Consider the following 27,937-nt stretch of genomic DNA (forward strand, 5'->3'; position numbering starts at 1 on the left):
TTTATCTTATTTGTATTTTAATTACAATTTTAGTAAGAAAAGGAAGTTTATGATAGTGTTTTCACTTGTCAATGTGTTACGTACATGTAAACTCAATTTATTTTGTATATTTTAATCCAAAAACCAATTGTAGTTGAAAAGGCACAAAAAACGACATGTAGTTTAGATATGACGTTTTGACATTTTTGAAAGTAAACAAAACGTCACGCAGTTTACATTTCTATATCGGAAACGCTGATACGCGAGTAACTTACAATATCGTTCCAATTTTTTTTTAATCACTTCTTCGATACTTCCCAAGTTCACTGCCATGGCCACCGCTTCAATCTTCGCCGCCACCGTCATCACCACAGATGTGACACCTCTGCTTAATCCCTCTTCTTCGATCATCGGAAAATCATTGTCTCATTCGAAATCAACCTCAATCAGATCATCCGTTTCGTTTTCCCGCAAAACCCTAACTCCAATCCGATACTCTTCCTCTCCCGCCGATCACTCACCCACCGCCGCCGCAACCGGGGAAACGATCACGAACCGATCCAAAACCTCCTTGAAATCTCGTCTCCGTGGAGGAGAAACTCTCTACGGTCTCTTTTTACTCTCCTTCTCGCCGACACTAGCCGAGATCGCAGCTCACGCCGGTTACGATTACGTCGTCGTTGATATGGAACACGGTCCCGGCGGCATACCGGAAGCTCTAGATTGTATCCGAGCCCTCAACGCCACCGGAACATCCGCCATTCTCCGGTTACCGGAAAGCTCCCCAGCCTGGGCTAAGAAAGCTTTAGATCTAGGTCCACAAGGGATCATGTTCCCAATGATCGAATCTCGCAAAGACGCGACCAAAGCGGTGTCGTATTGCCGGTTTCCTCCCGACGGTATCCGAGGATCGGCGCACACGGTGGTGCGAGCTTCCAGCTACGGAATCGACGAAGGGTATTTAAGTAATTACGCAGAAGAGATTCTGATCATGTGTCAGGTGGAATCAGGTGAAGGAGTGAAGAAAGCTGATGAGATCGCAGCCGTTAATGGTGTTGACTGCGTGCAAATGGGACCGTTGGATCTTAGCGCGAGTTTGGGGTATCTGTGGGATCCGGGACACAAGAAAGTGAGAGAGATGATGAGGAAAGCTGAGAAATCTGTGCTGTCGTCGGATCCGGCGAAAGGCGGAGCTTATTTGTCGGGTTTCGCGATGCCGCACGACGGCCCTGTGGAGATCCGTGGACGCGGTTACCATATGGTCGCCGGAGCTGTTGATATTGGGTTGTTTAGGAACGCAGCTGTTGAAGATGTGAGGAGGTTCAAGATGGGTTTGGTCAATGAATCGGACGGTGAGGATTCGTTGGAGCATGATAAAGATGTTGATGATGAGAAGTACTGGAGCGAATAAACAGAAATTTCCTTTTTTCCTCGTAGTTTCGTTTTTAATGTTTTTGTTGGGCTTTCAAAAGCTTTCTTCCTTTGAAAATTTTCTCATAATGATTTACAACAATCAATGCCACAAAATTTGAACTAAGCTGTGATTGAGTCAATAGCCATTGGTTCGTTGTCTGTTTCCATTGCAGAGGCTCTTGGTGGTGATGGTGGCTGGACATCTATTTCAGGGTATGATGCTTTAAAACGAGCTCGAAGACCTTCGTTTATTAACCGTACACCGTTAAGCTGGTTACCAAGTGATAGCCATCTGAATAACCAAAAGTAGACAGAAATGAGTCATGACAACAGAGATCATACTTGCTAATTTTATGACGATAAGAACGAAAAAGTTTACCCGGCATGAGCATTGTGCATACGGGCGAATAACTCGAGTTTTCTTGCTCTTGGCATGATCCTCTCTAACATTGCGTACATCTGGTAGTTGACAAATCAAATCTCATCACAAGATTCCAGAATTGTAATGTACTATGAAATGATTTGGTAAGGTTTGGGCTATTATTGTGGACTAACCTCGTCTGGTTTCCTGCTTGTCTCTCGAACCTCTGCAACAATCACATCTGTGTCGATGTTTCTGTTTACTTCTGGGTTTCCTTTGATTCCAACAAGACAATGCTCTTTGCTATGGTTGAGCCAGTGACCTGTTCTTCCTGTTCTAATAATACGTTGAAGCTGATTCGTCTTTACCCATATGATCTCTTCCACTCTCTTGTATCCCCAAAGCTCCAAACTTCACAAAAAACATAACTTTATTTCATGGAGAAATCAAATGATTCCCAAAATTTGTTGAGATTTTTCTATGTACCATTCACGGCCTAGCTCCATTGCACGACCAGTGACCCAGAGGAAGATCAAACCGTCTGTCTGCAACGAGGGAACATTGAGAGTGCGCATCTCGTCATCAGCCATTGTTCCGTACGGAAGTTCCATGTGAATGTCCCATGGCGGATCCGCCATAACAACTCCAAAAGTTCCTAAAATGTCCATTCGAAAAGAACGGATATCACAGTTAATCCATTGTGCCTCACCAAGTTCAGCTTCGGAACAGTAATCAGCACGTAGAGGCTTCAATGCCTTATCTGGACCACCAGCCATCATAGCATCAGCCATGTCGAGCTCGTAATGCACATATTTGCAAGTCTGTCTCATCCAAAGTGATGGTGGCTCAATAACCATTTATCTATGCTAATATAATCCGAAACAACATATAGTAACAATGTTAAAAAGATTTACCTTCATGTGACGACAAGTATCGAGAAAGGAACAATCTCCTAGGCTGACGTCGGTATGTGAAGCAATTAGTCGACGGAAATGTCTCTGAAAGCATATATAAGTCATACGAAATAAGTATATTTCAGCCAAGCTACATAGACACCATAGTGGGAGATCAGTATAAACTCAAAAACTATGCAAAGCAAAACTAACAAACACTATAAATCCCAATTTGTCTGCTATGGAATTCCAAACACTATAAGATTTCTGAATTTGTTTGCTATGGAATTCCAACACTATAAGATTCTGAATTTCCAATCAAATAAGAAGTAAAATGTAAACTTGAGTTAGTTCAAACCTTGTTGCAGGCTACATGAGAGCCAGACTGAAGACGACAATCCTCTTTAGTTAAATACCTACAGTAATACTTAACCTGTGATCCTCCTTTGCTTTTAAACTGTGAACAACATAACAAATACCAGTCAATGACAAGAACCAAACTTTTATTTAAAAGACGGGAAGAAAACTACCAAAAAATAACACCTAGAAGATTTGAGGCTAGAAACAGAGGCAGGGGTGTAGATCACAAGATACCAAGAGAGAAATTCACAACAAACACACAAGTTTTGTGCAGAGAAATAATTTCTTTTGCTACCTCGAGACTGAAATTAGAAAGTAGAAACCAAACATCGAACACTTTCAAGCCCAAACTGTAATATTGTATATGTTATGAAGATGAACAGGTAAAAAACATCAACTATATAGATTTTTGAAGGTGATTATTTTTGATAGAAGACTCCTTACTATCAGAAATCTGGCCACATTGGACAGAAGCCATAATTATCAGAATCCACACTGAAAGAAAAACGCATCTCACTAATATAGCTCTTTGCTTTTCACCTTACTGAAATTTCAACACAATGCTGAGAACTACGAGTCTTGAGAGCCAAATAACGTTCTTCGATCACGGAAAACAACTAAACCAGTAAAGCCTAAACCTGATACTTAAAACACATTTAAATACAAACCAACAAATTGGAGTAGTATTTCATTTTGATAACAAACTCCAAAACTTGTTCAAGAACTATACATTCACTTATCTAGTTCGCTATCTAGTCCAAATTCACATTCACTTATCTAGTCTGCTATGCCTAATACTATGTTTTCCTCGTTCCTTAAGAAAGCTTATAAACAACCACATTCACATTGCGCTACATATAAAATCAGTTAACACTAAAGACCGTTTACTTGAGCTCACCTTAGCTGCGGTAGCGGCTTCTTTAGCAGTTGGACGGTGAATCAGATCAAGCAACTCCTCACCTGTCCTAGACTGTTGCTTCTCCTTAAAAGACTTCTTGCTCAGAAGAGCCTCAACGTCTTTCAAATCCTCTTCTTCACTTCTAAGCTTCTGATTCGACGGCACAGGCAACGGCAAAGGCAAAGGAAACGGAGGTGGTCTACCCATTAATCCCATTGGATGATGCATCCCCATCATTCCCATTCCTCTTGGTGCATTCATCATAGGCCTAAACCCCATACTAGGATCATTCCCCCACATATCAGGCCTTGGGAAATTACCCGACCCGGAAACCCCAAACCCGCCACCAGATACCGTAGAATTCTCAATCGAATTAGGCGTTTCGACGACCCGATTCGATTCGCTGTTCCCCTGGAAACTCTCTGGTAACTCTTTAAGCAATCTAGTTCGATCAATAGCCAAAACCATGATTCGAGGCTTCCCACTAACCTCAAACTCTTCCAATTCCACAGAACCATTCTCCTCCGCCATCGATTTAAGCGCGGTCTCCACAGCGAGGATCGGTCCACACTCACCTCCTAAATCCCGTAACGCAGCTTTCTCCGCGGGTCTCGCGTTCTGGTCATTCTCAAGCTTCCTAAGCACAGTAGACGAATCCGTAGGCGAAAAGGGTACTCTTTGAAGCAAACACTCAGCAACCATAGCTCTAACAAGCGCCATAGGACTCCCACTTGACCCATCTGCTTCAGCACCAGAACCAGAATCTCTCTGATTCGGATCAACAAGCATCGATTTTGAATCATGCCCTTGTAAATTTTGCTGATGGGTTCCTGATTTAACAACCTTCTTCTCCACTTTGGGTTCGGGTAACGGAGGTGTAGCGACGAAAGGTCGATTCTTGAACGATGAGATGAGTTTGAGTGAGAGATCGAGAGACGGGACTATGTCGGGTACAATGGATTGGAGTGAGGAGAGGAGTTCTAAGTGAGCGTCGTGTTGAGTTCGAATTCGAGTCTCTAATCGAGCTCTCATGTCTTTGACGACGGTAATGGTGGTGTCATCGTTTCGATCCGATTCAGTTTCCATGGCTTCGGAAAAAAAAAAAAATTCAAGTTTGAGACTTTGTTGCAGATCTTTAAGCTTAAAAGAATTAAAAGGGTTTTAGCAAGCAAGAGACTTGAAACGACGTCGTATGACAAATATGGCAGTTTTAGGTCAAAATCTTTAAAGGAACAAGATCTTATTAATATCATTACCAAAAAACTGTAGTAAAATTTTGAGTGCCTAGTTAGACAATTGAAAGATATTTCGAAAAATGTGAGAAAAAGGTTATATGTTGGGTATTTTTATAAAAGTAAGAAAAAATTATAAGAAAATTACTATTATTATTTCGTCTAAAAAAAAAATTTACCGTCGAAAAATAAGTATTACATTAGGAAAAACAAATAACCAAAAAAAAAGTGGTGAGAATTTTAATTTTGTCGAAACCTCAATTAACCAAGCATCAAACCAACCAATTAATTTTTGGATAATTTTGAAGTCTCTCTACTACTAAAAATAGGAACAGAACCAAGTCGAAGAGCTGAAATTCCATATTTTTATTGAATCATAACGAAATATGAGAAAAATAACAATTTGGACGATGCGGCTTTTTTTATTTTAATTTACGTACAAATAAATTGAATTTTTGTAACGCTTTGACATACATGTATCATACTAAGTGATACATGTACGTAAGTTATTTACCATTGTAAAAATAATCCAGTTTGGGTAAGAACTCCGGAAAATGGGCTTTTTCATACCAGGACTATTTAGGTATGTTAATTTCATAAAGTTGACTTGTCATTGTGCTAGATCATACCTGGACTTATTATAAATTTGAATTTAGTACCTCGAGATTTCATTTCGTGCTGAATAATACAAAAACGTGTTAAATGTGTAACGCTGTTAACTCTCCGTTGACGTGGATTCCACGTTAGATGACACGTAAATCCATCGCTTGATGACGTGGCAAAACGACGTCGTTTTGGTCGCTTAGATGATAATTAAAAATATGTCGACAGCAAGGCTCGAACCTCCAACCAATCACTTTATACTGACTACATAACCGGTAGGCCATCAACACTTAATCGGTATAAATGAACAATACATTAATATATAGTGTTTCGTATTTCTATATATTAATGAAGAAAAAATACGAAACACTATATATTAATGAAGAAGAAATACAAGACACTATACTTTATATTGTTTTAATATATAGAAATACGAAACACTATATATTAATGAAGAAGAAATACAAAACACTATATATTAATGAAGAAGAAATACGAAATAGAAATACGAAACATATTATAGTGTTTTTCACTATATATGAAACACTATATATTAATACGAAACACTAGTGTTGAATGATCATTAATATTAATGAAGAAGAAATATGAAACACTATATATTGTTTTAATATATAGAAATACGAAACACTATATATTAATGAAGAAGAAATACGAAATAGAAATACGAAACATATATAGTGTTTTTCACTATATATACGAAATACTATATAAAAATACGAAACACTAGTGTCGAATGATCATTAATATTAATGAAGAAGAAATAGGAAACACTATATATTAATTATATAGAAATACGAAACACTATATATTAATGTGTTGTTCCTTTATACTGATTAAGTGTTGATGGCCTAGTTAGTATAAAAGTGATTGGTGGGAGGTTCGAGCCTTGCTGTCGACATCTTTTTAATTACCATCTAAGCGACCAAAACGACGTCGTTTTGCCACGTCATCAAGCGATGGATTTACGTGTCATCTGACGTGGAATCCACATCGACGGAGAGTTAACAGCGTTACACATTTAACACGTTTTTGTATTATTCAGCACGAAATGAAATCTTGAGGTACTAAATTCAAATTTACAATAAGTCCATGTATGATCTACCACAATGACAAGTCAACTATATGAAATTAACATACCTAGATAGTCCAGGTATGAAAAAGCCCATTTTCCTAAGAACTCACTACAGGTTGCTAACAAAGATTGACACCAAACTAAATGATACTGAAACCTTGTAACCAAAATCAAAACCGAACTTGGGGAAAAAATAGTTTCAAATTAATTAAGAATGTTTAAAGAATTCAAGAAACTGAAATAGTCCAAAATGTTGAATACCCCCACCCTAAGTGTACTAAACCATCTTTTTTACAATTTATACACACAAACAATCTCACATATGACATATTGTATATGAGAATGAAGGTAAAAAAAAAATGATCTTTACAAACATAACCACCAAATCCAGTGGCCAAACTTAAGCAATGGAAACAAATGTATTTCGCTATTTCCCCAATCGAATCGAGTCGCGGTTTTAGGTATAAAGCGGGCAACCTTCAACGCTAATACCTGGCGCGGTAGGGCAAGAGGCCAAAGGACAACCATCAAGCTCATTTCCCCACCAATCTAAACTCACATTCTCAAGTCCCAAACACATATAGAGCAACACTCCCATAAATGCTAATCCAGCATCCAATGCTCCTGACAAAACATAATTATACCTCTGCCATAGATTTGGTCTGTACCTAAACACAACAAATCCGGACAAAAAGCCAGCAAGAACCCATGTTGTGTAGTTCACGGCTGTTGCGGGTGGCATCGAGCTTGTCGCGCTTATAAGAACCGGCATGTTTATAAGTTTGATCCACTCTTGTCTAGGAAACGTCCTTGACGCTAACCATACAAGAACTGGTGCTATAGCTCCCACGAGGAAGAACCAATTAACTGATTTGTATAAACCAAGATCTCCAAAGATTCTACGTGGTCCAATTAGTCCCCATATCACCGATGCATCGTAGAAGACTTTATCCGACGGACATGTCCAAACCGAGTTAGTAACCGTATCACATATGTTTGGGATGGTCTCCATTAGCCACCAAGCCGTTGTGAGGTAAACCAAACATGAGATGAGTGTTCCAACAATCTGAAACCAAATCATTATTTATTAGCGTAGTGTAACTTAATTATAGTAACGTCAAGAGAGTGGTCTAAAGTAGTTGGACCTGTGCCATGAACATGGTTCTAGGTGGAATCTTCATGTAGTGACCAAGTTTGAAGTCTTGAAGAAAAGTAATGGCTTGTTGCATGCTTATGTATCCATATACTTTAAAGCACATATTTGCTACTGGATACCCTGGATAGATATATCCTATGATATATTCTGTAATAATGTTCAATCCTGGTGCCTACAAAATTATTTATTCCTATCAAAACATAATTATAACCAAAGATAGTCTTTTAGGATTTGATTTAGTTATCTTGTTTACCTGGTTAGTGATGGCAGTGATGATACCGATAGGTAGTGTAAAGATAATGGCAATTGTACAAGCCAATAGAACACCCCACCATGGTAATTGAAGTTGGTCATTGTAATACTCACAAGCAAAGATTGTGGCTGCAATGTTGGTAACGAGTATGGACCAAAACCACCACTCTGGAACTTGTTTGTACCTTTTCATTAGCCTCGCATGTACATCCAATTTCTTCTCGTTAAAACTCTCCTTACTTTGCTCCCATATCTCCCTGACAATATCCATTACAAGAGTACTTTAACAAAAGCAAGCATACAAGAATCTTTCATTATACATTGTAATGATGATTTAAGTTTTGTACCTTCCATGGAAGAGAGCAACATGCATGATGGTAGCACTTAAAGCAGCGAAACCAACACCGTAACTAATGGCAAAGAAAGTAGAAAGATACAAAGGGCCTTCACGCTCGTAGGCTGGAAGGTCAAGGTGGAAATTAGAGTCTATAATGGATGTGATGTTGTACTTTGAACCCTGGTTTGTAAAAAGTGAGCTCGAAAATATAGGGAAGGTTTTAGCCTTAAACACATCGAGCCAATAACATATTGGTACCAAGACATATATCACCAACACAAATCCCACACCCACATTAGCCGTAGCAAACCTTTTAACAAAAAAACAGAACCATGAGTTAGTGTAATAACTAATAAGTAAACGAGAATGATAAGTATTAGGACTAACCATGGACTAGCGAGTGGACTACCCAAGTAAGAAGAAATGGTTGACCAGTCGAGTCCAATGGCTCCAACACCTAACCCATGGAGACCAGACCCGATCTGTTGTGCCATGACTGATGATGGAAAGAACCAACAAACCCACGACAAGGACGTCATGATCTGAAATAAGTAGCCTGGAAAGACATAATAAGCGAAACTGCAAATGAATGCTATCAAGAAGAACTGTGTACGTGTCAGCCCTCCTTTGGTCCGTTCTTCTTTCTCATGCAACGCTCTGACAAATTTAGCCCAACGACAACATCAATGTGTTAGCTATACAGTTGTCTCTTGCTTCTAAATGTGGTTATCTTTTTATTTATTGACCAAAATATTATATTTAACAAGTTATACGAAAAATATTATCCATTTGTATAACTTAAACCACATAAATAACAAAAAAGCAATAAATTTCTACTATTTTAAAAAATATTATTGATAAATTTCTATTAGTCACGTACAAAAATGTCTTTATCAGAAAAATAGTGTCATGTCTTTTATTTTCGAAGAAATCTGATAAAATTTGGTCCCATAATATTTGCTTTAGTCATATCATCACATTTTATAAACCAAATAATTTCAAAAGAGAAATTTTTTATTTTTTATTTTAACCTATTTTACGCAAAAAAAAACAGTATATATATATATATCTATATTATACTCAAAAGTTTTTACAATTCTATTAAAATTCAATTTTTTTTTCTTTTTTTTTTTTTTGCATTATATTAGAAAAATAGGTAGGGATGGGATAATTTATCTATTATTTGTGACATTTGGCCAAAACACATCTATTACTTTTGTTTGTACTTTGTATAGAAATCATCGAAAACTTGAGCTAAAACGTGAAACACACACTCTAGTGTATTATATTCATTTACCTAAAGAGTGAGACTTGAACAAGATTCGCCGGCCACCACATCGCCGCCGGTTCAACAAGGTATTTCCTGAATATTCCGGCCCAACCAAACCCTAACACCTATATATATAAACATCAAATCACAAAACCATAAATCTCAAATCCCATTCTCATCATCAAACCTTTATCTAAACTGTAAAAAGCTTTAAAACAAATACGAACTTGAGTGGTGACGATAACGATAAAAGAAACAAAGAACGTTATGTTCTTCATGTAAAACGCCTTCACGACTGTAACAACGTGTATTGCGTAAACAGATCCAGCTCCAGCGTTTGCGAATATAGTAATCAACACATGCTCCTTCACGTTAAACGGACCTAAACAGTAATAACCAATCAATCAAAATATTTAAAACTTGAGTCAATGACAAGAATCAAGAATGGTTACAATATCGAAATTTTCGATAGTCTAATGGTTAAAGAGTAAAGTCAGATTATTTCATTGCGATTTCAATCATTCGATTTTTCGATGCGTCTATAGTTTAGACCACTATAGACACGTTAAATGATATAATGTTAAATTCGGAGATTAATTTGGGCTTCGGTCTAGAGTCTCTTAGAAAAAACCAATCAAAAAGTCAACTTTTTTAGGAGTACCTGGATTCAACGTGAACTGCCACTTTGAACCTTGGAAGTAGACTCTCTCGGAGATTTTAGCAGCCATGAGACGACCAAGAGGTACGACAGCGATTTGGGCGGAGATAGCAGAGATAGTGAGAGGTTCTGTTCTGTACCAAAAGAACTGATTGAGGAAAGACAAGAGTATGCAAGAGAGAGTTCCCAAGACCCACATGCGAAATGTTAAGACAGGTAATGAAGGGTCATCTGTTGTCGGAACGGTGAGTGCTACTTGTCGGATTGGTGAGTTCTCTTCTTCTTCTTCTTCGCTGGAGATTGGTAAAATAAGATCCTCTGTTTCATCATCTCTTGGTTCAGATGATGATGAGGCCGAGGATGATGATGATGATGGTTTTGTCAGATCTTTGGCTTTTGTTACTGTTACAAAAAATGTTATGTTAGTATATACTTTGGTTATAGAAAATTTAATGATTTGAAATTATATGAAAAGATTGTGATTACGTAGAGGAAGAACTTGTTCTGATTCTTCCATGGTTGTGGCTTCTTCTTGATCTTCTTCTTCTTGATTTTTATTTTTTGTGTTTTGTGAGATGTGAATCTGACAAAGCTATCTTCTTTCTAGTCTTCTTCACGTCTTGAAGAGTTGGCCCATTTGAAATAAATTTCTTGATTTGAAACTCTTATTTTTTTTTTCTTTTTTTTTTCAATAGATTTTTTTTGTTTGTTTTTTAAATGGCAAGTTGAGAATAAATAATTAATAATCCAACAACTGTCTAATGTATATTTTTTCTTATTTGATTTTAGGATTTATATTGGTCCATGGACAGATTTTTTTCTCTTAACATATTTCTTCTTCTTTTTTTTCATTTGATAAAAAAATATTAAATATTTATACTATGATGAAAAAGGAAAAAGAAAAAACCGATATTTCATATTTAAATTATCATTCTTATCTTTGAAAATGTTTGATATATTCACATAAAAAAACTATTTATCAGTCTAGTCTACTAGTTGGTTTATATTATTAATGTACTCCCTCCATTCCTAATCGATTATTGTTTTAGGAATAAAATTGTGTTTCAAAAAGATAATTGTGTTTAAGTAATTAATGCATTATTAATTAGAATTTACAAATTTCAAGGTAAATAACTAAATACTATTGGTTTAAAGATCTTAAAACCCGTGAATCACAAAAAAATGATATAATTATCATCAATTTTTAAATGTTTTTTTAAAATATATATGAAAAATCTAGAAAATAACCATTTAAGAATAAAGGGAGTATAATTCATTGTTGAAACTTGAAACTTGAAACAAATACTAAAGCTAACCTTATTTCAATGTTTTTTTCCTTAAGATAAATACCAAGCTAACCTTAATTCAATGTTTTTTTCCTTAAGAATTACATTATTATTTTTAAGGTAGATTTGAAAATTTCTTATCTTAATTAAAAGTTACAAAAATAATAAAAAAATTACATGCAATTCACGAGATTCTAAATTATATTAAAAATGGAGAGAATCTTTGTTGGAATTTAGTAAGACCCATTCTCATATTGTCACGTAGACAGATCGAATACCTTTCATGTCCTTTTCTCCTTTTCTCTCTGCTTTTTAGTTTAATTGTCAATCAGACAGAGACTCAAAAGCAAATCTTCTTAAACCTGAGTGGTCTCAATAAACTTTTAGTTTGTGTAAAACTTTGGAGTGGTCATGAAATAAATGTGTTTTAAGCAGAACCATAACTACTTGACTAACATCTTTTGGTTACCAACCAAATCTAATAGTAGACTTGTTACTTTTGTTATCTCTATGTTCAATTATGTCTTCTTCAGTTGTTTATGGTTTGCGGAGAAAAGCAAATTCTCGGCTTCATTCATCGATATTAAGATCTTTTTCTTCACATATCTTAGCCTAAGACATGGCTAAAATTCTACCAATAATGTTGGTCTTATGGTTTGCTGTGAAAAGCGAATTCTCGGCCTCATTCATCGATCTTCAAACCATCCACTCTTACAGTTACTGTTAAGCAAATATCTCTATCTTCTTTTGTCTTCGAGATCCTAGAATATAGGATATGGAATCACCTAATAGATAATTCAATTTGCTTGAGTGTGACATTAGCTACCATGTGAAGAATCAGGGATCAATCACATGTTATTAGATAGTTTCAATTATGTATGAATATGTATGAATTGAAAGTTGTTTGAAATTTTGTAATTCTCTCACAACTATAACTTCATAAATTATTATTAGTTCATGAGAAATCAAATATCTCAATATATGAAGCAAATTCTAAATATATGTGTGTATATATTATAAGTAATAATACCTCAGGTCCAATGTAATGTATCATTGAAGCAACAAACTAAATATCTCAGTAGATAACAAAAGGGAAGAGCCTGAAAAATTAACGAGAGGGGACTAAAAGGAGAATGAAACAGAAGAATCAGCAATTTTTAGTTGATCTCGATGAACAGACTTGCCTGAGGATGCAGACCTGCTTCTTTCAGTGACATTGACTCTTTGTCTCTTCCATACACTGTCCTTGGGAAGTTAGTGATTAAGCTGTATTCTTCTGTGTCTAAGACTCCAAGTGAATCAACATAATCGTACAATGTTTGGATCTTGGTTTCGCTTTCGAACCTCCTTCCTTTCCTTTCTCCGTTCGGGAACCGTACCAAAACCTACATTTCAGGACAAACAGAACGGTTCAGGAATCGAATAAATCAGACCGTTTACAAATCTTCTCATAGCCACAAGTCAAACCATAGAATCAACCATAGAACCTAATCTATAAAGAGGCCCTAAGATATGGGAACCGTACTTAAACCTACATTTCAGGTCTCAGGGTAGATATACGGATCATGGATACAAAACCTAAGCTTTAAAGAGAATCATCCACAGAAAGAACCTAAGCTTTAAAGAGGCACCAAGTTCCATATCTCTTAAAAATGAATGTCAATAAAGATAATTGATGTTCTTTGCCTAGACTACAAAACTGTGCGAGAAAAGAACAAGTAATAAATGGCCAAGGAAGAAGGAGAACTTACTTGTGTAACATCAGGGCCTTTCTCAGGTTCATCCTTAAGAGCAAGTGCTTTCTCTTGTCTCATTCTCACTCTCGCAGCTTCTCTCTCTGCAGCTTCGCGTTCTGCTCTTTCCCGAGCCTCTTCTTCTTCTTTGAGTTTTCTTTCTGCCTCAGCAGCTTCCCTCTCTAAACGCTCTTCCTCTTCCTGTCTCTGTCGCTCCCTTGCCTTATCATCAGAAAGAAACATGCCACAAAGTTAGAACAACAGACTAAATCATAAGATCTCCAGGCGACTACAAAAAAAAAAAGGAAACATACTTGATCGGCTTCAAGAGCGGCCTGGTAAGCAGCATCTTGTTCCTCTCTCAGACGCAGATTGGTTCTTCTTTCTTCTGCCTCAACCCTAGCAGTTACAAGAGTAGGTGAACTATCTTCTACAACTCTCTGGAGTATAGCAAGCATTTCTTCTGGTGATTGTGGTCCCTCAACCTGTCACAAGCAAACAGAACAACGAAGACGATAAACTTTAGAACTATGTCTCCTACTACACAATACATTACTAAACTCATAGACATTCACACCTAATATAAGACATGACGGCTCATAGATGAAAACAGAATCAAACAACTATCTTTACTACTACACTCCTAAAAGCTGGAGAGAAATTTACACCAAATATAAGACATGATGGTTCACAGATGAGAGCAGAACCAAACAACTTTGTTTTCCCCCTTTACTACTAATCACTTCAAGAACAAGGTAGTCGAATGGATTGAGTTCCAATTTCCAATGCAATTCCCTAATAGGACTAATAATTTAGTCACCGACTTCATAACCAAGTCTACTTAAAGTTGATGAATTGCCTCTTCGATCACATTCTTTTTAATCAATGAAGAGCAATCCAAGAATGAACATATAATATATGACTGTTGTTTTACCTGTTGAAGAAGAGCAATTCTCTGGTTAGCAGCAGGCATAACAACAGCGCAGAACGGGAACCTCGAAGCCTTCAAGCTATTACTCATCTTAAATCCTTCACTAGATCGAATACTACCTCCCCACGAAACAAAATTCTCATTAACAAAAGCTACAACAGCTTCACTACAAAGCGTCCCATCACAAAACCCAGGTGTATCAGGATGATCCGGAGAATGCAAGTAAACAAACAAGAGCTTAAAAGAGCTCCTAGAACGCTGAAGCGCATCCATAAACCCTTCCGATACAAAATCGATCTTAAACGCATTGTGACTCCCAAAATCTCTATCAAACAAAGCAACAAACTCCATCGCTTCACGAGCAGCAGAAGAAACCGAAACAAGCCTAGCTGAAGACGAATCAGACGCACCACCACCTCTCCCTGATCTAAACCCTAACATACCAAACGAATACGATAAAACACCACCAGCAGCCCAAATCCCTAACCCAATCGCTCCAGAAACTAACCCTAAGCTACCAGAAACAATCGAAATAGGCAAAGTAATAATCCTCCACGCCACTCCTGGACCTCTGTTCCCTCCTCCTCCATCACCATCACGCATAACAAGCTCTGTATCGTCAACGATCCCTCGAGATTCGGTATAATCAGGAGTCATAGAGTCGTCAGCAAACACAGCGCCACCGTGATCGTGATTGTTACCACCATCGGAAGACGAAGCGGCACCACGATGATCAGAAGTAGATGTGAAAGTAGAGATAGCAAGTTCTAAATCCCAACCATGAGCTTGAAGGATCTCAGTACACAAATCAGCATCGTCAAGACCTGTCACCGCTTGAAAGTAACTTAATTTGTCGACTGAATCAGCCATTCTCACAAAACCCTAATTTGATTTTCCCACGCTTTTGGATCTTCTTCTTCGTCTTCTCACTTACCTTCTCTCTTATCTCTCTAGAATCTAGAAAATTGTGTTCTTTAAGCAAATGGGTTTGATCTATTCAATGACAATGACGATGGCCTTGACTTTAAATTACCGAGATACCCTTTTCACACGGCGTCGTTTTGGTATCGAATCAAATTTCGAATCGGTTCAGTTAAACCAGAGCTTATAGCTTTTCATAAAGTTTCAATCTTTTCTTCTTCGTTTGATTCAAAGCTTTGTTCTTTATAATCTTCCATTGTTGTTTAACTTAAAAGGAAGGGTTTTTTTCCTTTGGGAATAGAGGTGAGTTCTTTGATTTTATTACCTTAAATCTCTCTTCTCTGTTATATTGGTTAATTTAGTTACTCTGTAAAATGTGATTAGATTTGACCAAGACAGAGCTAATCAGTAGGCTATTTAGGGTTCTTCCTTTGCTTTCAGATTTTGGGGGTTTAATGTTCTTAGTATTTGATGCGTAGAGCAAGTTAAGAACCTCTGTTTAATCAGTAATGGACGGATGCAATTGTTGAAATTAAGGAAATTTTTGTGAATTTGGTAAGTGTGTTCTTATTGGTTTGTTGTTTCAGTAATTAGAGCTGCTGATTATAGAAAAAGTTTAGGCCTTTGAACTCGGTTTCAGATTTTTGATTCTACTTATGTCTGTTTCTTGATTCGAATTCGCAGTTAAACATCGAAAACATCGAGAAATGCAGGAAGCTGCCACTGATGATGTATCTCTCAGTACGAAGAATGTCTTCTCGTCAGCTCTACGTTTTGCTATGTCCATTGATACATTGAAGAACTCTCCTGAGATTGTTCATGAGCTCAAAACCTCAGCTCAAGAACAAGTGGAGTTTATGCTATCTACAGACGAAGAGGTACGGTTACTGATTTCTAAAGAGGAAGTGAAATCGGTAGTGAGATTAGGCATCTCGAATGTTATATCGACGTTGTTGGATAGATTATCATCTTTACTTAGCTTTGTTCCTGAATGTCCTGAGCTTGGTGTGCTTAAGACACTCTATGATATCGAGTGGCTATGCAAAGTGTTGCCGAGGATGGAGTTGATGAAAGATCTTGTCTTTAAGTGGGCTGATGTATCGAGGGAGATGCTTATGATTGCTGAGAACTGTAAGTTAGATTCTCAGATATTGGGTGTGAAATTGAAGCTAGTTGAGGTTACAGGGAAGGTTTTAGAAGCGGTCGGTTATGGAATCGTGATTGTTCCTTCTAAAAGCCGAACTAGTCTTCTAAAGATATGGTTGCCTTTCATAAGGAGACTAAAGACTTTGGTTGATGCAGAGGGATCTGAGTCTGAATACAGAATGGATGAAGATCTTTGCGAATTAATAGAAGGATCGATGGTGTCTTTGGTTTTAACACTGCCTTCAAATGACCAAGCAGAGGTTTTTGGGGAATGGATGAGAGGGATTGGGTTAGAAGGTGTGAAGTTTCCTGATTTGAGTGAAGCTTTTGAGGTTTGGTGTTATAGAAGTAAGTCCGCAAAGAGAAGATTGTTGGAAAGCTGTGATAGACTTGCAAGTGAAAATCTGGATCCCTGAATGTTGTATAGCGATTTCGATCTGGAAGCTAGAAATGCAGAACATGTAAATCAATACGAAATTCCAAGCTTTTCTTCTTCCTCAGACCGTTCTGTTCATTTCCAAAGGTGGAATGAAGATGGATAGTAGCTTTGTTCAATGGACAGTTCACTCACAATGCCTTGAGACTGGACGCAAGCGAGGATAACCTGATAATTTCAAGTGTATACAGAGAGGAGGGATCCAAGTCACCTGAATATTCATTTCCTCTCACATTTAATCTTCATTGAATAGCTTGCTGCTTCATTGTAATTCTTGATTGTATTAAGGCTGAGTGACAGATAAGATGGTGACTCTTGTAACTCTGAACCTGATTTATGATATAAATTGTGCGGCCTTTGTTTAAGCTAATATGTAAAGGTGATGACAGTGAAGAATCCTACTTTGAAAGGTTTGACGAAGCCTACTTTGAGAGGTTGACAAAACCGTTGTTGTGAATACAAGATAGTGAGTTTCGTAGTGGTTGGGAAAGAAAATCAATTAGTGTGGGGTGAGAAGATTAAGCATGGTACAATTATTCTTCTTGGCTTCTTGCTTTTGATTTGAACCGTAACAAAACATTATTATACTTTCCATATAATACGAGAAAAGTAACTCAACATTGCAATGTTATGAACCCAAATGAGGTTAGGAAAGAGAAGAAGAGCACACTCAAATACTTGTACTTGGTTGATTACTCATTAAAGAGAATAACTTATCAAGCCCTATTTTATCAGGTTTTCTTGATTAATAACCTCAAAGCTCAAGAAGATAGATTGAGAAAGCTCATTGGTAACTAATGAAACAAAGTCATACAAAAACACAAACCACTTTCAGAAACTTTTAGTTTTCCCAAAACATATAGATGGTCATCAAATTGCAAAAAATGCAACTTCACTAAAACTTGTCACCTAAAGAGAGAGAGAGAGCTAGAGAGGGAAAACACAAGAAGAAAACCTAACGTGGTCCTCAGAGTCATTAATTGTGCTTTCAACATAGCAACTTCAAATTGCTTTAGCAATTGGAACGATGAGTGTAAAACCTCATTGCAACTCATCATAGGACTAACAAGCAAGACTCTACCTATGTGAACCGATCAATGTACCAACAAAGCAATGCTATGTGAACCTATCTACATTCTTTGTATCTAACATTGACGTTAGATCCAATGCAAGGATTGAGATAGCTTCATATATACTCCAAAAGGAATCTAAGAAACATATATCAATCCTTACAAACAGATAACCTAGAACCAAAGATAGAGGAAGATGAAATCAGATTGTCTTATACATCAAACTTTCTTCACCAACAAAGAGACAACTGATTATGAAATGAAAGAGACATACATGAGTAGTTCCCACAATCAGATCATCAACAAAGTTTGAATCTTTCTACCTCTGGTTCTTAACAGTAGACGAGCAGATATATATGATATGTTTGCAAACAATGAAATCTACAAAACCAATCCAAAAGCCAAGCATATATATAAATAAACTTCACAAATCAAAACCATATCTGTTTCAAACGCGAGTCAGGTTACACATAAACAACATATGAAGGAGAAGTGAAATCAAACACCAAATCTGGCATATACAAATCAAAAGTTAAGATCTTTTCCATAGTATCATACATCGGAGACACATTCCTACAAGACCCATATCACCGATTGATAGAAACCCCCAACAAAAAAAAAAAAAAAGGATTACCGAAGAAAGGGAGGAGTCAAAAGGAAACCTAAACGATGTCGTCTGGGTGAGGAGCGGCGGAGAGAGCAAGAGGACGGTTGTGAGATTCTTCGCCTTCTTCATCATCATCAGAGGTAGAAAGATTAACGCAGGAGCAACGCTCGAGGGAGGCGAAGAAGGCGGATATCACGGTGGTGCTAACCCAGCTCGCGGCTTGATCAAGCTTTTCCAGGGAAGCCGTGCTCAGATTCGAGGCGGTGGATGCGGTGGAATTGATGCTGCTGCTGTTCTCCATGGCTTGGCTTTCCTCGCGATTCGATTTGTGAATCTCAAAAGATCAAAAAGATTTGTGTTTTTGGGGGATTTTGAATCGTACGAGAAAACGAATTTGGGGATTTTTCTTTTGCCGACGATGCGTGATGATGTAGAAATATATGTATTTTGTTATTGAGATGTGAGTTAGAAATGAATAAATATGTTTAAATGGGTTGCTTAGGCAAAAAGCGCATCTGGTGTAGTGGTATCATAGTACCCTCCCACGGTACTGACCAGGGTTCGATTCCCTGGATGCGCAAATTTGTATGTTTTGATTTTTTTTTCTTTTATCTTTTAATTCTTCATAGTTTCGGTCTTTCGGAGCATAACAGATGGATGACATGTGAGATAACCCATAGTCCCATACCGAGACAGATTTTGAGTAAGGTTGAATGAAAGCTGAAAGAAATCATATATAAGTCTAACTATTGAAGCAGATTAGGAGCCTTATTGTAGAGGTGGAAGCAGATCATAGGTATTCCAGAAGTTACTTCATAACCAATGCTCTCTACCAACAAAACCTGTCAGACTTAACCACACTATGGGTTGTGCAACCTGAGCCGTACCATTACTTAATCTCATCTTGAACTTCTTGTCTCTTACTCGCTTAAGAGCAAAAACACCACCTTGGATTGAGTCTAGAGGAGGAAGCCTGATTAACTTCTCGCTAAACACGTCCATGATGTAGATATTGGATACATAGTCTAGCGTGAGGAACAAGTTACATGAGTTTGATAAGAATAGAGTCCCCCTGAAAGGCCTCTCTTTGCCTTGCAAACCCTATATTTGTCTGGATTGTAAAACACAACCATCTTCTGGAACAGCCATGGATAACCAATTTTCTTGTGCAAGTTCAAAAGGTCTGTTTCGAGCACATATACCAGTTTGTACACACGATCTTTGCGCGGTGAACCAAAAAACTCAAACGTTCGAAGAGAGATATTAAGCTATCGAAAGAGAAGTCAGACCAGTGGCTAGAATTAGGAGCCGCCATATCCAATAAAGAAATTGAGTAGGAGCAACTAGCTGAAGCGTCTAGAGAGAACGTCTAAATAGAGTAGGAACAGAGATATTATCAAGATGTAGAAAGAAATCAAGAATCAACTAGTCTCAAGTCTCCCGTAGAAGTCCTTTCTTCGATAAGAAAGAAAGATAAATGGGCCAAATTTCAAGCCCAAGTGGTGAACGGCAATAAGTGGAAGAAAGAAGATTAATGGGCTTGAGCTGTCCACAAAGGCAACAAGTTACACCCAACAGTTGAACCTCGTGAAAATATATAAACATTATTGCTTCTCTTTGTGACAAAGTAAGATTCATGGAAAACATTTTCTTATAATTCACAAATTTGTGTTGGAGTTTATTTAATAAATATTAAAATGGCATCTCTAATAAATAAATTTACTAAATCAGTTTGATTGTACATATCTTATATTGATGTTATTTTAAAAATTAGTAAAATCTATTGAAATATGAGATTAATGATATTTTAATTTGTTAGTAATATCAATTCAAACCAGTTTTGTCTTACAATCCGTCCCGTTATATAATCCATTGGAAACTTATTACAATTATTCATGTCTTACAACCCTCCCTATCATATAATCGCCAAAAAATTAAAGTCATGTTTAAAGATATTGTAAGGTCAATAATACTTTAGTTTAAACTTGTTGTAGAGTTAAAATATTAATAGCACTTAAACTTTTAAAAGTTTCCAAATATTCATAATATTTTAAAACTTAATAATATTTTAAACTTTTATAGAGTTTATATATTTAGAATATTTTAAACATTTTATAGAGCTTAAATATTTATTATTTTTTTAACTTTCAAAGTTTAAATATTTATAAATATTAACTTTTAAAGTTAAAAATTATAATTATTATAATATTTTGAAAATTTTTAAAGTTTTAGTTTGCTCAAATAAAAAACGAATTAAACTGAATAATTTATTTTTAAATTTGGACGCCTAAGAAATCAAACTTCCTACTCATTCGTAGTTGGAAACATATAGTCATATTTATAAAGGTTATTAACCATTGTCAAGAAAATTATACCCGATGTGGGATGTTTTACATATGCGATTTTGTTTTTGCATTATCTGTCCGGTTCCAAAAAATCAAATTGTTGATATGCAAAAAAAATTGTATTTCTATTATACATTTGGGAAAAAATATTCTTTCAATTAGGGATAATAACCATTAATTTTTTTTAAAAAAAGATGGTAGTTTTTTTTTATCATAAAAAATAAGAAAATGTTATTTTGTATTCATTAGGAGAAAGATTTTAGGAAATTTGTTAAATATGATTATTATTGGTTACCAAATTTTTAAATAAATTAAAAATGTCACTAACATTTTTTGTAAATTCATAGTTTCAAAGTCCATGAATTATTTCAAAAATGATTTAAAATGTTAATATAGATTGAAAATTAGTGGACTTGTAAAGTTTCAACTTCATTTTTATCTTCGTTCTCTCTCTTCTCCAGTTCTACTTTATTCACCTTTGATGTCAAATAAAACACATGAGAGGTTCTATTTTCCCTTTCTAGAAAGAGACTACCGACTTTCTTGAATTTTTATAATCTTATGTAAATCAAACTTTGTCTTCTATGAGACGAACTCCCGTCAATCTCTGCAATTACCCTTAACAAATTTGAGGCTTACTCCACATCTCCAAGCATCGCCATATGCGGCCGCTTCTCAACTTTTACAGGTAGTTGTCCTAGCTTTATTGCCGTAGATCTACAAATTGTGCTAACTCGTTCTGCTTCCGTAAACGACGCGCTTGAAAAACACAAATATTAATACTCATATTAGTTTACTAATCCTTGCAAAAAATGAAGTTGTAAACTATATCGTATAATTATCCAATTGTTAATATTTAGAAAACATCTTATTGATTTGGTGGTATGCATTTATATTTTATACTATGGGATAAAGACAAACAAGCACAAATATGCTTAAAGTTTTCATAACAAATGCACAAAAAGTCCTCAAAATTGCACACATATTTGAAATAGTCAAAATCATAACCTAAATATGATAAATGCATAAATTAACTGAATTTTAGTATAATGTTTTATATGTATAATACTTTTTTGAACAAACTAATATGTATAATACTATAATCGTGAAACTACAATAAAAAATAATATAAACTTGTTAGCTTTAGTTCAAAATTTTGGATGAAATTTGAAAACTTTTATAGGAGTAACAAACTGTAACTTGAAGATTTGTTCTCGTTTGTTTGTTTTAAAATGTTTACACAAAACTAATGACTTTTAAGGTATCATATCCACTAATTACAAAAATGAGTAAATGACTTTATTGATAATGGTATATGTGGAGAACTCATGACGAAGGATGGTAATGACTATATAACAAATATGACTTTAGAAATCGGTTTGCTAATGCAAGTATTTTGTTCCAAAACACAGTATCACTTTAGCAATTTTAGTTCATTAAAAGTATGTAAATAAAAGAAGAGCCTTACACACAGATAACATGACAAATGGTGGATAAATATTATTTTTATCATACGAGCAATTATAATATGATTGTTTCAATGTTCTAATATGATTATTTCAATTTTCAAGTATATGGCTGGCTGTTAAGAATTATGAAAAAAATCATCATATCGATTAGAAAATAGAAAACAATCACAAAAATGCCCAAAATTAACCTCTACAGTAATGTCCAAAAAGTTGCATATATATATATGAAATAGTCAAAACTCATAAACCTAAATTTGATAATGTGTAAATCAGTTGAATATTTTTGTCATCTTAAAATAATTGAAACAATCAAATTAGAATTGTTCGTATGGTAAAAACAATACATGAATAAATTATAGGATAAAATGATATATATCGCAAAAATAAAATAAAAATAAAATACTAGAAAATAAGTGGAAGATAATAAAAATCTATAGACAAAAACTTTTGTAGACTTTTTATTCACCGTTACAATTATGATTAATTCAATTGTAATATTATATTAAATTTTAGTTTAAGTGAATGTTGGAGTCTTGTAATTGAAAAAAACTATCCTTTTTAAAAATAAATCTACATTTAAATTATAGTGCTAGGAATGGTTTCATCTTTACAAGCTTTAATTAATGTTAATCTTTATTTTAATTATATTATTATTTTTCATAGATATATATTTTACAAGTGTTAATTTGTGTTAAAGATAAATTTTGAAAAAATTAGATATAGATTATACGAAGAATTCTTAATAGTAGAACATCGATGATTCTTCTGAATAGACATATTTTTTAATTTTTTCTTTCTCGATTAGACTCAAAATACATAAATTTAAATTGATTTTATAACAAAAAACCTTCAAAATCTCACCATAAACTGAACATATTAGTTAATTAAACCTTAAGAATAGAAGTATGTACCTAGTTTTGGTGACATGGACTCGTCAAGAGTATCTTATCACATGATTAAATTATGGATTAACAATAACACAAACCTAGCTGGTTTTGGTACTCTTAATAATATGTATCCTATCTTTACCTAAAAATGATTAAAAGTCTTAATTTATTTGGTTGGTCCATCATTACCAAAATACCAAGCTGACATTTTTCTTTTTAAGTTGTATGTATTTTCTTTAATAGCTGGCTTTGAGTCTCATCTTCTCTGTCATATCTCCACTTGGCAGTATCATAATGGTTTGTGATAGTTTCTTTTCTTATGAGAGACGTCGTCGAACTTTGTTGTTGACGGTGGTATACCTACACCAACCACTGCAACTACTTGTTTTAGTGTATGTGAGTACAACTAAGGATGATGCAATGTATCGACCAAACTAGTATCCAGTAGGATTTATTCTCTTTGTCTGTCCTCTTTTAAGTTATTTGTAAATTACAATGTTTTCCAATATTGTAATTGTGATTCTTTTATAGTTCTTTTTGTGTATTCCTATTTTTTATTTTGACATTAAAACTCATATATAACTAAAGTTATGGACAATGACTCTTTTCTACTATTTTTTTATGGATCAAAATAATTTTAATTTGTTTGTCTTTTCAGTGTTTGTGATCACTGAATTTGCGTATGTATATATGAAATGCAAAATATAGAAATCATTTTACATTACATATTAAATTAATGTTTAAGTAATAATAAAATACTTAATTTATCTAAATATCGTGATTTAGTAGTATACCGGTAGTGTGGTATTAGTGTATAAAGGAGATGATTTTTCTGTGCGATGAGTTTAACTATGGATTGACACATAAAAATTGTGTTTTAAATTAGAATTTTGAAAACTTGATTCTGAATATTAGAAAAATATATGGATCGAACATCGGAAACTCACACGATTTCATTAAAAAAGTTAATTTAACCAAATTCGACGCACATAATTGACTAAAACTTCTCAATCTTTACAATCTTTTATGTACTCTCTTTTCTAATTTGGTTAACTAGTTGGAAAACCTAATTTTTAATTTGTGAGTTCTCTAAAATAAAATAAAATAAAATAAAATAAAATAAAACATAGATTGAGAACACAACAAAACAGTACAAATCTTGGCATGCAAACTTATCTATCTTGTATGTATCACTTGTCTTCATTAAATACAAAATCTATCACTTATATTTTTTGTGTTAGAGAAAAAAAAGAAAATAGTTATCACCAAGACACTTTACAACGACATGACCGTTATATCCTCTAATTATAAACTTAATCACGAAACTACCCTTACCTCTTTCACTGACTGACTCGTCTCCTTCCCCACTTGGAGAGATCTCAATTCGATCCAAAACCAAATCCGCCATTACTCTCTCTCTCTCTCTCTCTCCTTCTCACACACACATCAGAGACAACACATTCATGCCAGCAATGCCAGGTCTCGTCTCAGTCAAAACCCCAGCCGACGCGCCGCCGCTACGTGTGGCCGTGCCAGACACGCAACCTCTCTCAAACCCGCCGCGAACTCCGATGAAGAAGACCCCTTCCTCTACACCATCCCGATCCAAACCTTCACCAGGTAGATCCAGCGGCAAAAAAGATTCCCCGAACATATCCTCCTCCGCCGCCGCTGCCGCCGTACCCGACGTCGACGATCCATCTCTAGACAATCCAGATCTCGGTCCTTTCCTTCTCAAATTAGCTCGCGACGCCATTGCTTCTGGTGAAGGTCCTAATAAAGCATTAGATTACGCGATCCGCGCTACCAAATCGTTTGAGAGATGTTGCGCCGCCGTTGCTCCGCCTATTCCCGGCGGTAGCGATGGTGGACCTGTTCTTGACCTAGCCATGAGTCTTCACGTCCTCGCTGCTATTTACTGTAGTCTTGGTCGATTCGATGAAGCTGTACCGCCGCTTGAGCGAGCTATTCAGGTCCCTGACCCGAGTCGTGGCCCTGACCACTCTCTCGCTGCGTTCTCTGGTCATATGCAGCTTGGTGATACTTTGTCCATGCTTGGTCAGATCGATAGATCTATTGCTTGTTATGAAGAAGGTCTTAAGATCCAGATCCAGACTCTAGGCGATACGGATCCACGAGTTGGAGAAACTTGCAGGTTCTATTAATTAAACATTTAATGGTTAATAAAAATCTTTAGATTCTTAACACAATGATTCAATTAAGTGAAAGCTACTGTTTTGATTAGATCTAAGTTTATAGCAAGTGAATCTAATTGAGATTTGTTTCTTCATTGGCTCTTCTGATATGTATCTGCAAAGTATAAATTAGTCAGATTTAGAATTGGAGAGTAAAAGGGATCTATGTCCAGGTTCTGAAGTTTCCTATAATTTTCAGGTACTTAGCAGAAGCTTATGTTCAAGCAATGCAGTTCAATAAAGCGGAAGAGTTATGCAAGAAAACGCTAGAGATCCATCGTGCGCATAGTGAACCTGCTTCATTGGAGGAGGCAGCTGATAGGAGGCTGATGGCAATTATCTGTGAGGCTAAAGGAGATTATGAAAATGCTCTCGAGCATCTTGTTCTTGCAAGTATGGCTATGATTGCGAGTGGGCAAGAATCCGAGGTTGCGTCGATCGATGTTAGCATTGGGAATATTTACATGTCGCTGTGCCGGTTTGATGAAGCTGTGTTCTCTTATCAGAAGGCTCTCACTGTGTTTAAGTCTTCTAAAGGCGAGAGTCATCCGACGGTTGCATCAGTGTTTGTCAGGTTGGCTGAGCTTTACCATAGGACAGGGAAACTGCGTGAGTCCAAGTCCTATTGTGAGAATGCGTTGAGGATATACAACAAGCCGGTGCCTGGGACAACTGTGGAGGAGATTGCTGGTGGGTTGACAGAGATTTCTGCTATTTATGAGTCTGTGGATGAACCTGAGGAAGCATTGAAGCTACTTCAGAAGTCGATGAAATTGCTTGAGGATAAACCAGGACAGCAGAGTGCAATTGCAGGTAAATTATCAAAACAGTGAATGTTCTTTATGCTGGATTGGTATGCAGTATTTATTTAAACTGTGCGATTATGGTCTCAAATTGAATGTTACATACTCTGATCTTTGTGTTGTCAAGCATGCAAGTAAAAGCCACTTGAATCAACTTTTCTGGGTTTGCAATAGAAATTGGGTTTATCACCTGTTTTAGGCTTACCAAAGATTAAGGATATTATTGAAGATCCTAGAAATAAGGGATCTGAATGTTTACCTAAGCTTTTGTATAGGGAAGTACTATGTGATCAGATGAGAAAATGAATTTAAATGGGAGTCGTTAGCAATATGAGAATGAGATTTTTTGTGTTTCCAACATTCCTTTACATTAGTTTGGCTTTGTATGTAAATTTTTGCAGGGTTGGAGGCAAGGATGGGAGTTATGTACTACACGTTGGGGAGGTACGAAGACGCAAGAAACTCGTTTGAGAGCGCTGTGACAAAGCTAAGGGCAGCGGGTGAGAAATCTGCCTTCTTCGGAGTTGTATTAAACCAGATGGGACTAGCCTGCGTACAGCTTTTCAAGATTGATGAGGCGGGTGAGCTGTTTGAGGAAGCAAGAGGAATTCTTGAACAAGAACGTGGACCGTGCGATCAGGACACTCTCGGCGTTTACAGCAATCTGGCTGCTACCTATGACGCCATGGGAAGGTAATTTCTTAAAGAAACCTATCTGACATAGCACTGTTGATCTGCTCGTTTACCAAAACCATAATCGTAACTGGTTCAGGTCAAAATGTGTATGGTTTCGGTGCAGTTTGGATTGGTTAAACTATATTAGACATCCTTAACGAAAACTACTGGACAAAAACACTAATGATGTTCTTTGTGATGGCTATGTAATTTGCAGGATAGAGGATGCGATTGAGATATTAGAGCAGGTTCTGAAACTCAGAGAGGAAAAGCTCGGGACTGCGAATCCAGATTTCGAGGACGAGAAGAAGCGTTTAGCCGAGCTTTTGAAGGAAGCTGGGCGGTCACGGAACTACAAAGCCAAGTCCCTCCAGAATCTGATTGATCCAAACGCAAGACCTACCAAGAAAGAGTCTTCTGCTAAGAAATGGCCCAGCCTCGGTTTCAAGTTCTGAGAAACAAAAAAAAGAGTAATAAATCATATATAATAAAAATCAATCCATATATATAATTCAATATTCTATTTTATTATAATTGTTATATCATTTTCCTTTTAATCTGATCTTTGTTTTTTTTTTTCTCTCTGTATCATAAAATCTGAGGTTGATGAATTAATTTCATGTATAGCGTTTTATTATTTGAGTTTGGTGAAAATACTTACTGCTAAGGTGGTGAGCTTGTTTGTTGAAGTTTGAGATTTTTTCTTCAATTCAATCACTCTTTTTTTTTTTTCTTACTTTAATAACTATAATTTTTTTTTTCATGAATGTTTATGCTAACTTGTATAAATTTACTCCTTACAATTTGTGTAGAAGTATACTTGCAAGTCTTTTCCTTTTTAACTTGTACAAATTTGATATATGATTCATGATTTGATGATCTTATTCATAATAGTTGAAACTTAATATGGTATTCGGATTAGGACGGT

The 27,937-nt window shown here is 35.9% G+C and overlaps 7 protein-coding genes and 1 non-coding gene across 10 annotated transcripts; 4 read left to right on the forward strand and 4 right to left on the reverse strand.

The window, feature by feature from the left end:
- The first annotated feature begins 161 nt into the window (after nt 1–161).
- Nucleotides 162–1,516, forward strand: LOC17881280 (2-keto-3-deoxy-L-rhamnonate aldolase). Its single transcript, XM_006290070.2, has one exon. The coding sequence runs from the start codon at nt 311–313 to the stop codon at nt 1,388–1,390; it is 1,080 nt and encodes a 359-aa protein (XP_006290132.1). The 5' UTR covers nt 162–310; the 3' UTR covers nt 1,391–1,516.
- On the reverse strand, nt 1,376–5,016 carry LOC17882338 (N6-adenosine-methyltransferase MT-A70-like). The gene is made up of 7 exons (XM_006286397.2): nt 3,905–5,016; nt 3,005–3,103; nt 2,668–2,751; nt 2,240–2,574; nt 1,948–2,164; nt 1,772–1,851; nt 1,376–1,684 (listed from the first exon to the last, which is right to left on the reverse strand). The coding sequence occupies exons 1-7, from the start codon at nt 4,988–4,990 to the stop codon at nt 1,513–1,515; spliced, it is 2,073 nt and encodes a 690-aa protein (XP_006286459.1). The 5' UTR covers nt 4,991–5,016; the 3' UTR covers nt 1,376–1,512.
- Nucleotides 5,017–7,014: 1,998 nt separating this feature from the next.
- On the reverse strand, nt 7,015–11,139 carry LOC17882640 (oligopeptide transporter 7). The gene is made up of 9 exons (XM_006289764.2): nt 10,992–11,139; nt 10,509–10,907; nt 10,075–10,229; nt 9,875–9,972; nt 8,965–9,234; nt 8,588–8,887; nt 8,242–8,497; nt 7,978–8,160; nt 7,015–7,898 (listed from the first exon to the last, which is right to left on the reverse strand). Exons 1-9 carry the CDS (start codon nt 11,020–11,022, stop codon nt 7,290–7,292), a joined length of 2,301 nt encoding a protein of 766 aa, XP_006289826.1. The 5' UTR covers nt 11,023–11,139; the 3' UTR covers nt 7,015–7,289.
- Nucleotides 11,140–12,761: 1,622 nt separating this feature from the next.
- LOC17881082 (plant UBX domain-containing protein 10) lies at nt 12,762–15,407 on the reverse strand. The gene is made up of 4 exons (XM_006287555.2): nt 14,459–15,407; nt 13,839–14,009; nt 13,543–13,746; nt 12,762–13,176 (listed from the first exon to the last, which is right to left on the reverse strand). The coding sequence occupies exons 1-4, from the start codon at nt 15,323–15,325 to the stop codon at nt 12,949–12,951; spliced, it is 1,470 nt and encodes a 489-aa protein (XP_006287617.1). The 5' UTR covers nt 15,326–15,407; the 3' UTR covers nt 12,762–12,948.
- Nucleotides 15,408–15,602: 195 nt separating this feature from the next.
- On the forward strand, nt 15,603–17,328 carry LOC17882110 (BTB/POZ domain-containing protein At3g05675). 3 transcript variants are annotated; one of them, XM_006288330.2, is made up of 2 exons: nt 15,603–15,679; nt 16,061–17,328. In XM_006288330.2, the coding sequence occupies exon 2, from the start codon at nt 16,084–16,086 to the stop codon at nt 16,936–16,938; it is 855 nt and encodes a 284-aa protein (XP_006288392.1). In that variant the 5' UTR covers nt 15,603–15,679; nt 16,061–16,083; the 3' UTR covers nt 16,939–17,328. The 3 variants fall into 3 exon arrangements, with proteins under 3 accessions (XP_006288392.1, XP_023636783.1, XP_023636782.1); XM_023781015.1 differs by having other exon boundaries at nt 15,611–15,679; nt 15,856–17,328; XM_023781014.1 differs by having other exon boundaries at nt 15,634–15,931.
- Nucleotides 17,329–18,421: 1,093 nt separating this feature from the next.
- Nucleotides 18,422–19,061, reverse strand: LOC111830060. Its single transcript, XM_023780873.1, has one exon. It carries the CDS (start codon nt 18,934–18,936, stop codon nt 18,691–18,693), a length of 246 nt encoding a protein of 81 aa, XP_023636641.1. The 5' UTR covers nt 18,937–19,061; the 3' UTR covers nt 18,422–18,690.
- An 83-nt stretch (nt 19,062–19,144) lies between these two features.
- Nucleotides 19,145–19,215, forward strand: TRNAG-CCC. The gene has a single exon. It is a non-coding gene; the product is annotated as a tRNA-Gly (tRNA).
- Nucleotides 19,216–24,673: 5,458 nt separating this feature from the next.
- LOC17883130 (protein KINESIN LIGHT CHAIN-RELATED 1) lies at nt 24,674–27,739 on the forward strand. Its single transcript, XM_006287190.2, has 4 exons — nt 24,674–25,491; nt 25,731–26,344; nt 26,736–27,027; nt 27,227–27,739. Exons 1-4 carry the CDS (start codon nt 24,800–24,802, stop codon nt 27,462–27,464), a joined length of 1,836 nt encoding a protein of 611 aa, XP_006287252.2. The 5' UTR covers nt 24,674–24,799; the 3' UTR covers nt 27,465–27,739.
- The last annotated feature ends 198 nt before the right edge of the window (nt 27,740–27,937 follow it).

The sequence above is a fragment of the Capsella rubella genome, unplaced genomic scaffold (genome assembly GCF_000375325.1).
Source record: "Capsella rubella cultivar Monte Gargano unplaced genomic scaffold, Caprub1_0 scaffold_6, whole genome shotgun sequence".
Lineage (NCBI taxonomy): Eukaryota > Viridiplantae > Streptophyta > Magnoliopsida > Brassicales > Brassicaceae > Capsella > Capsella rubella.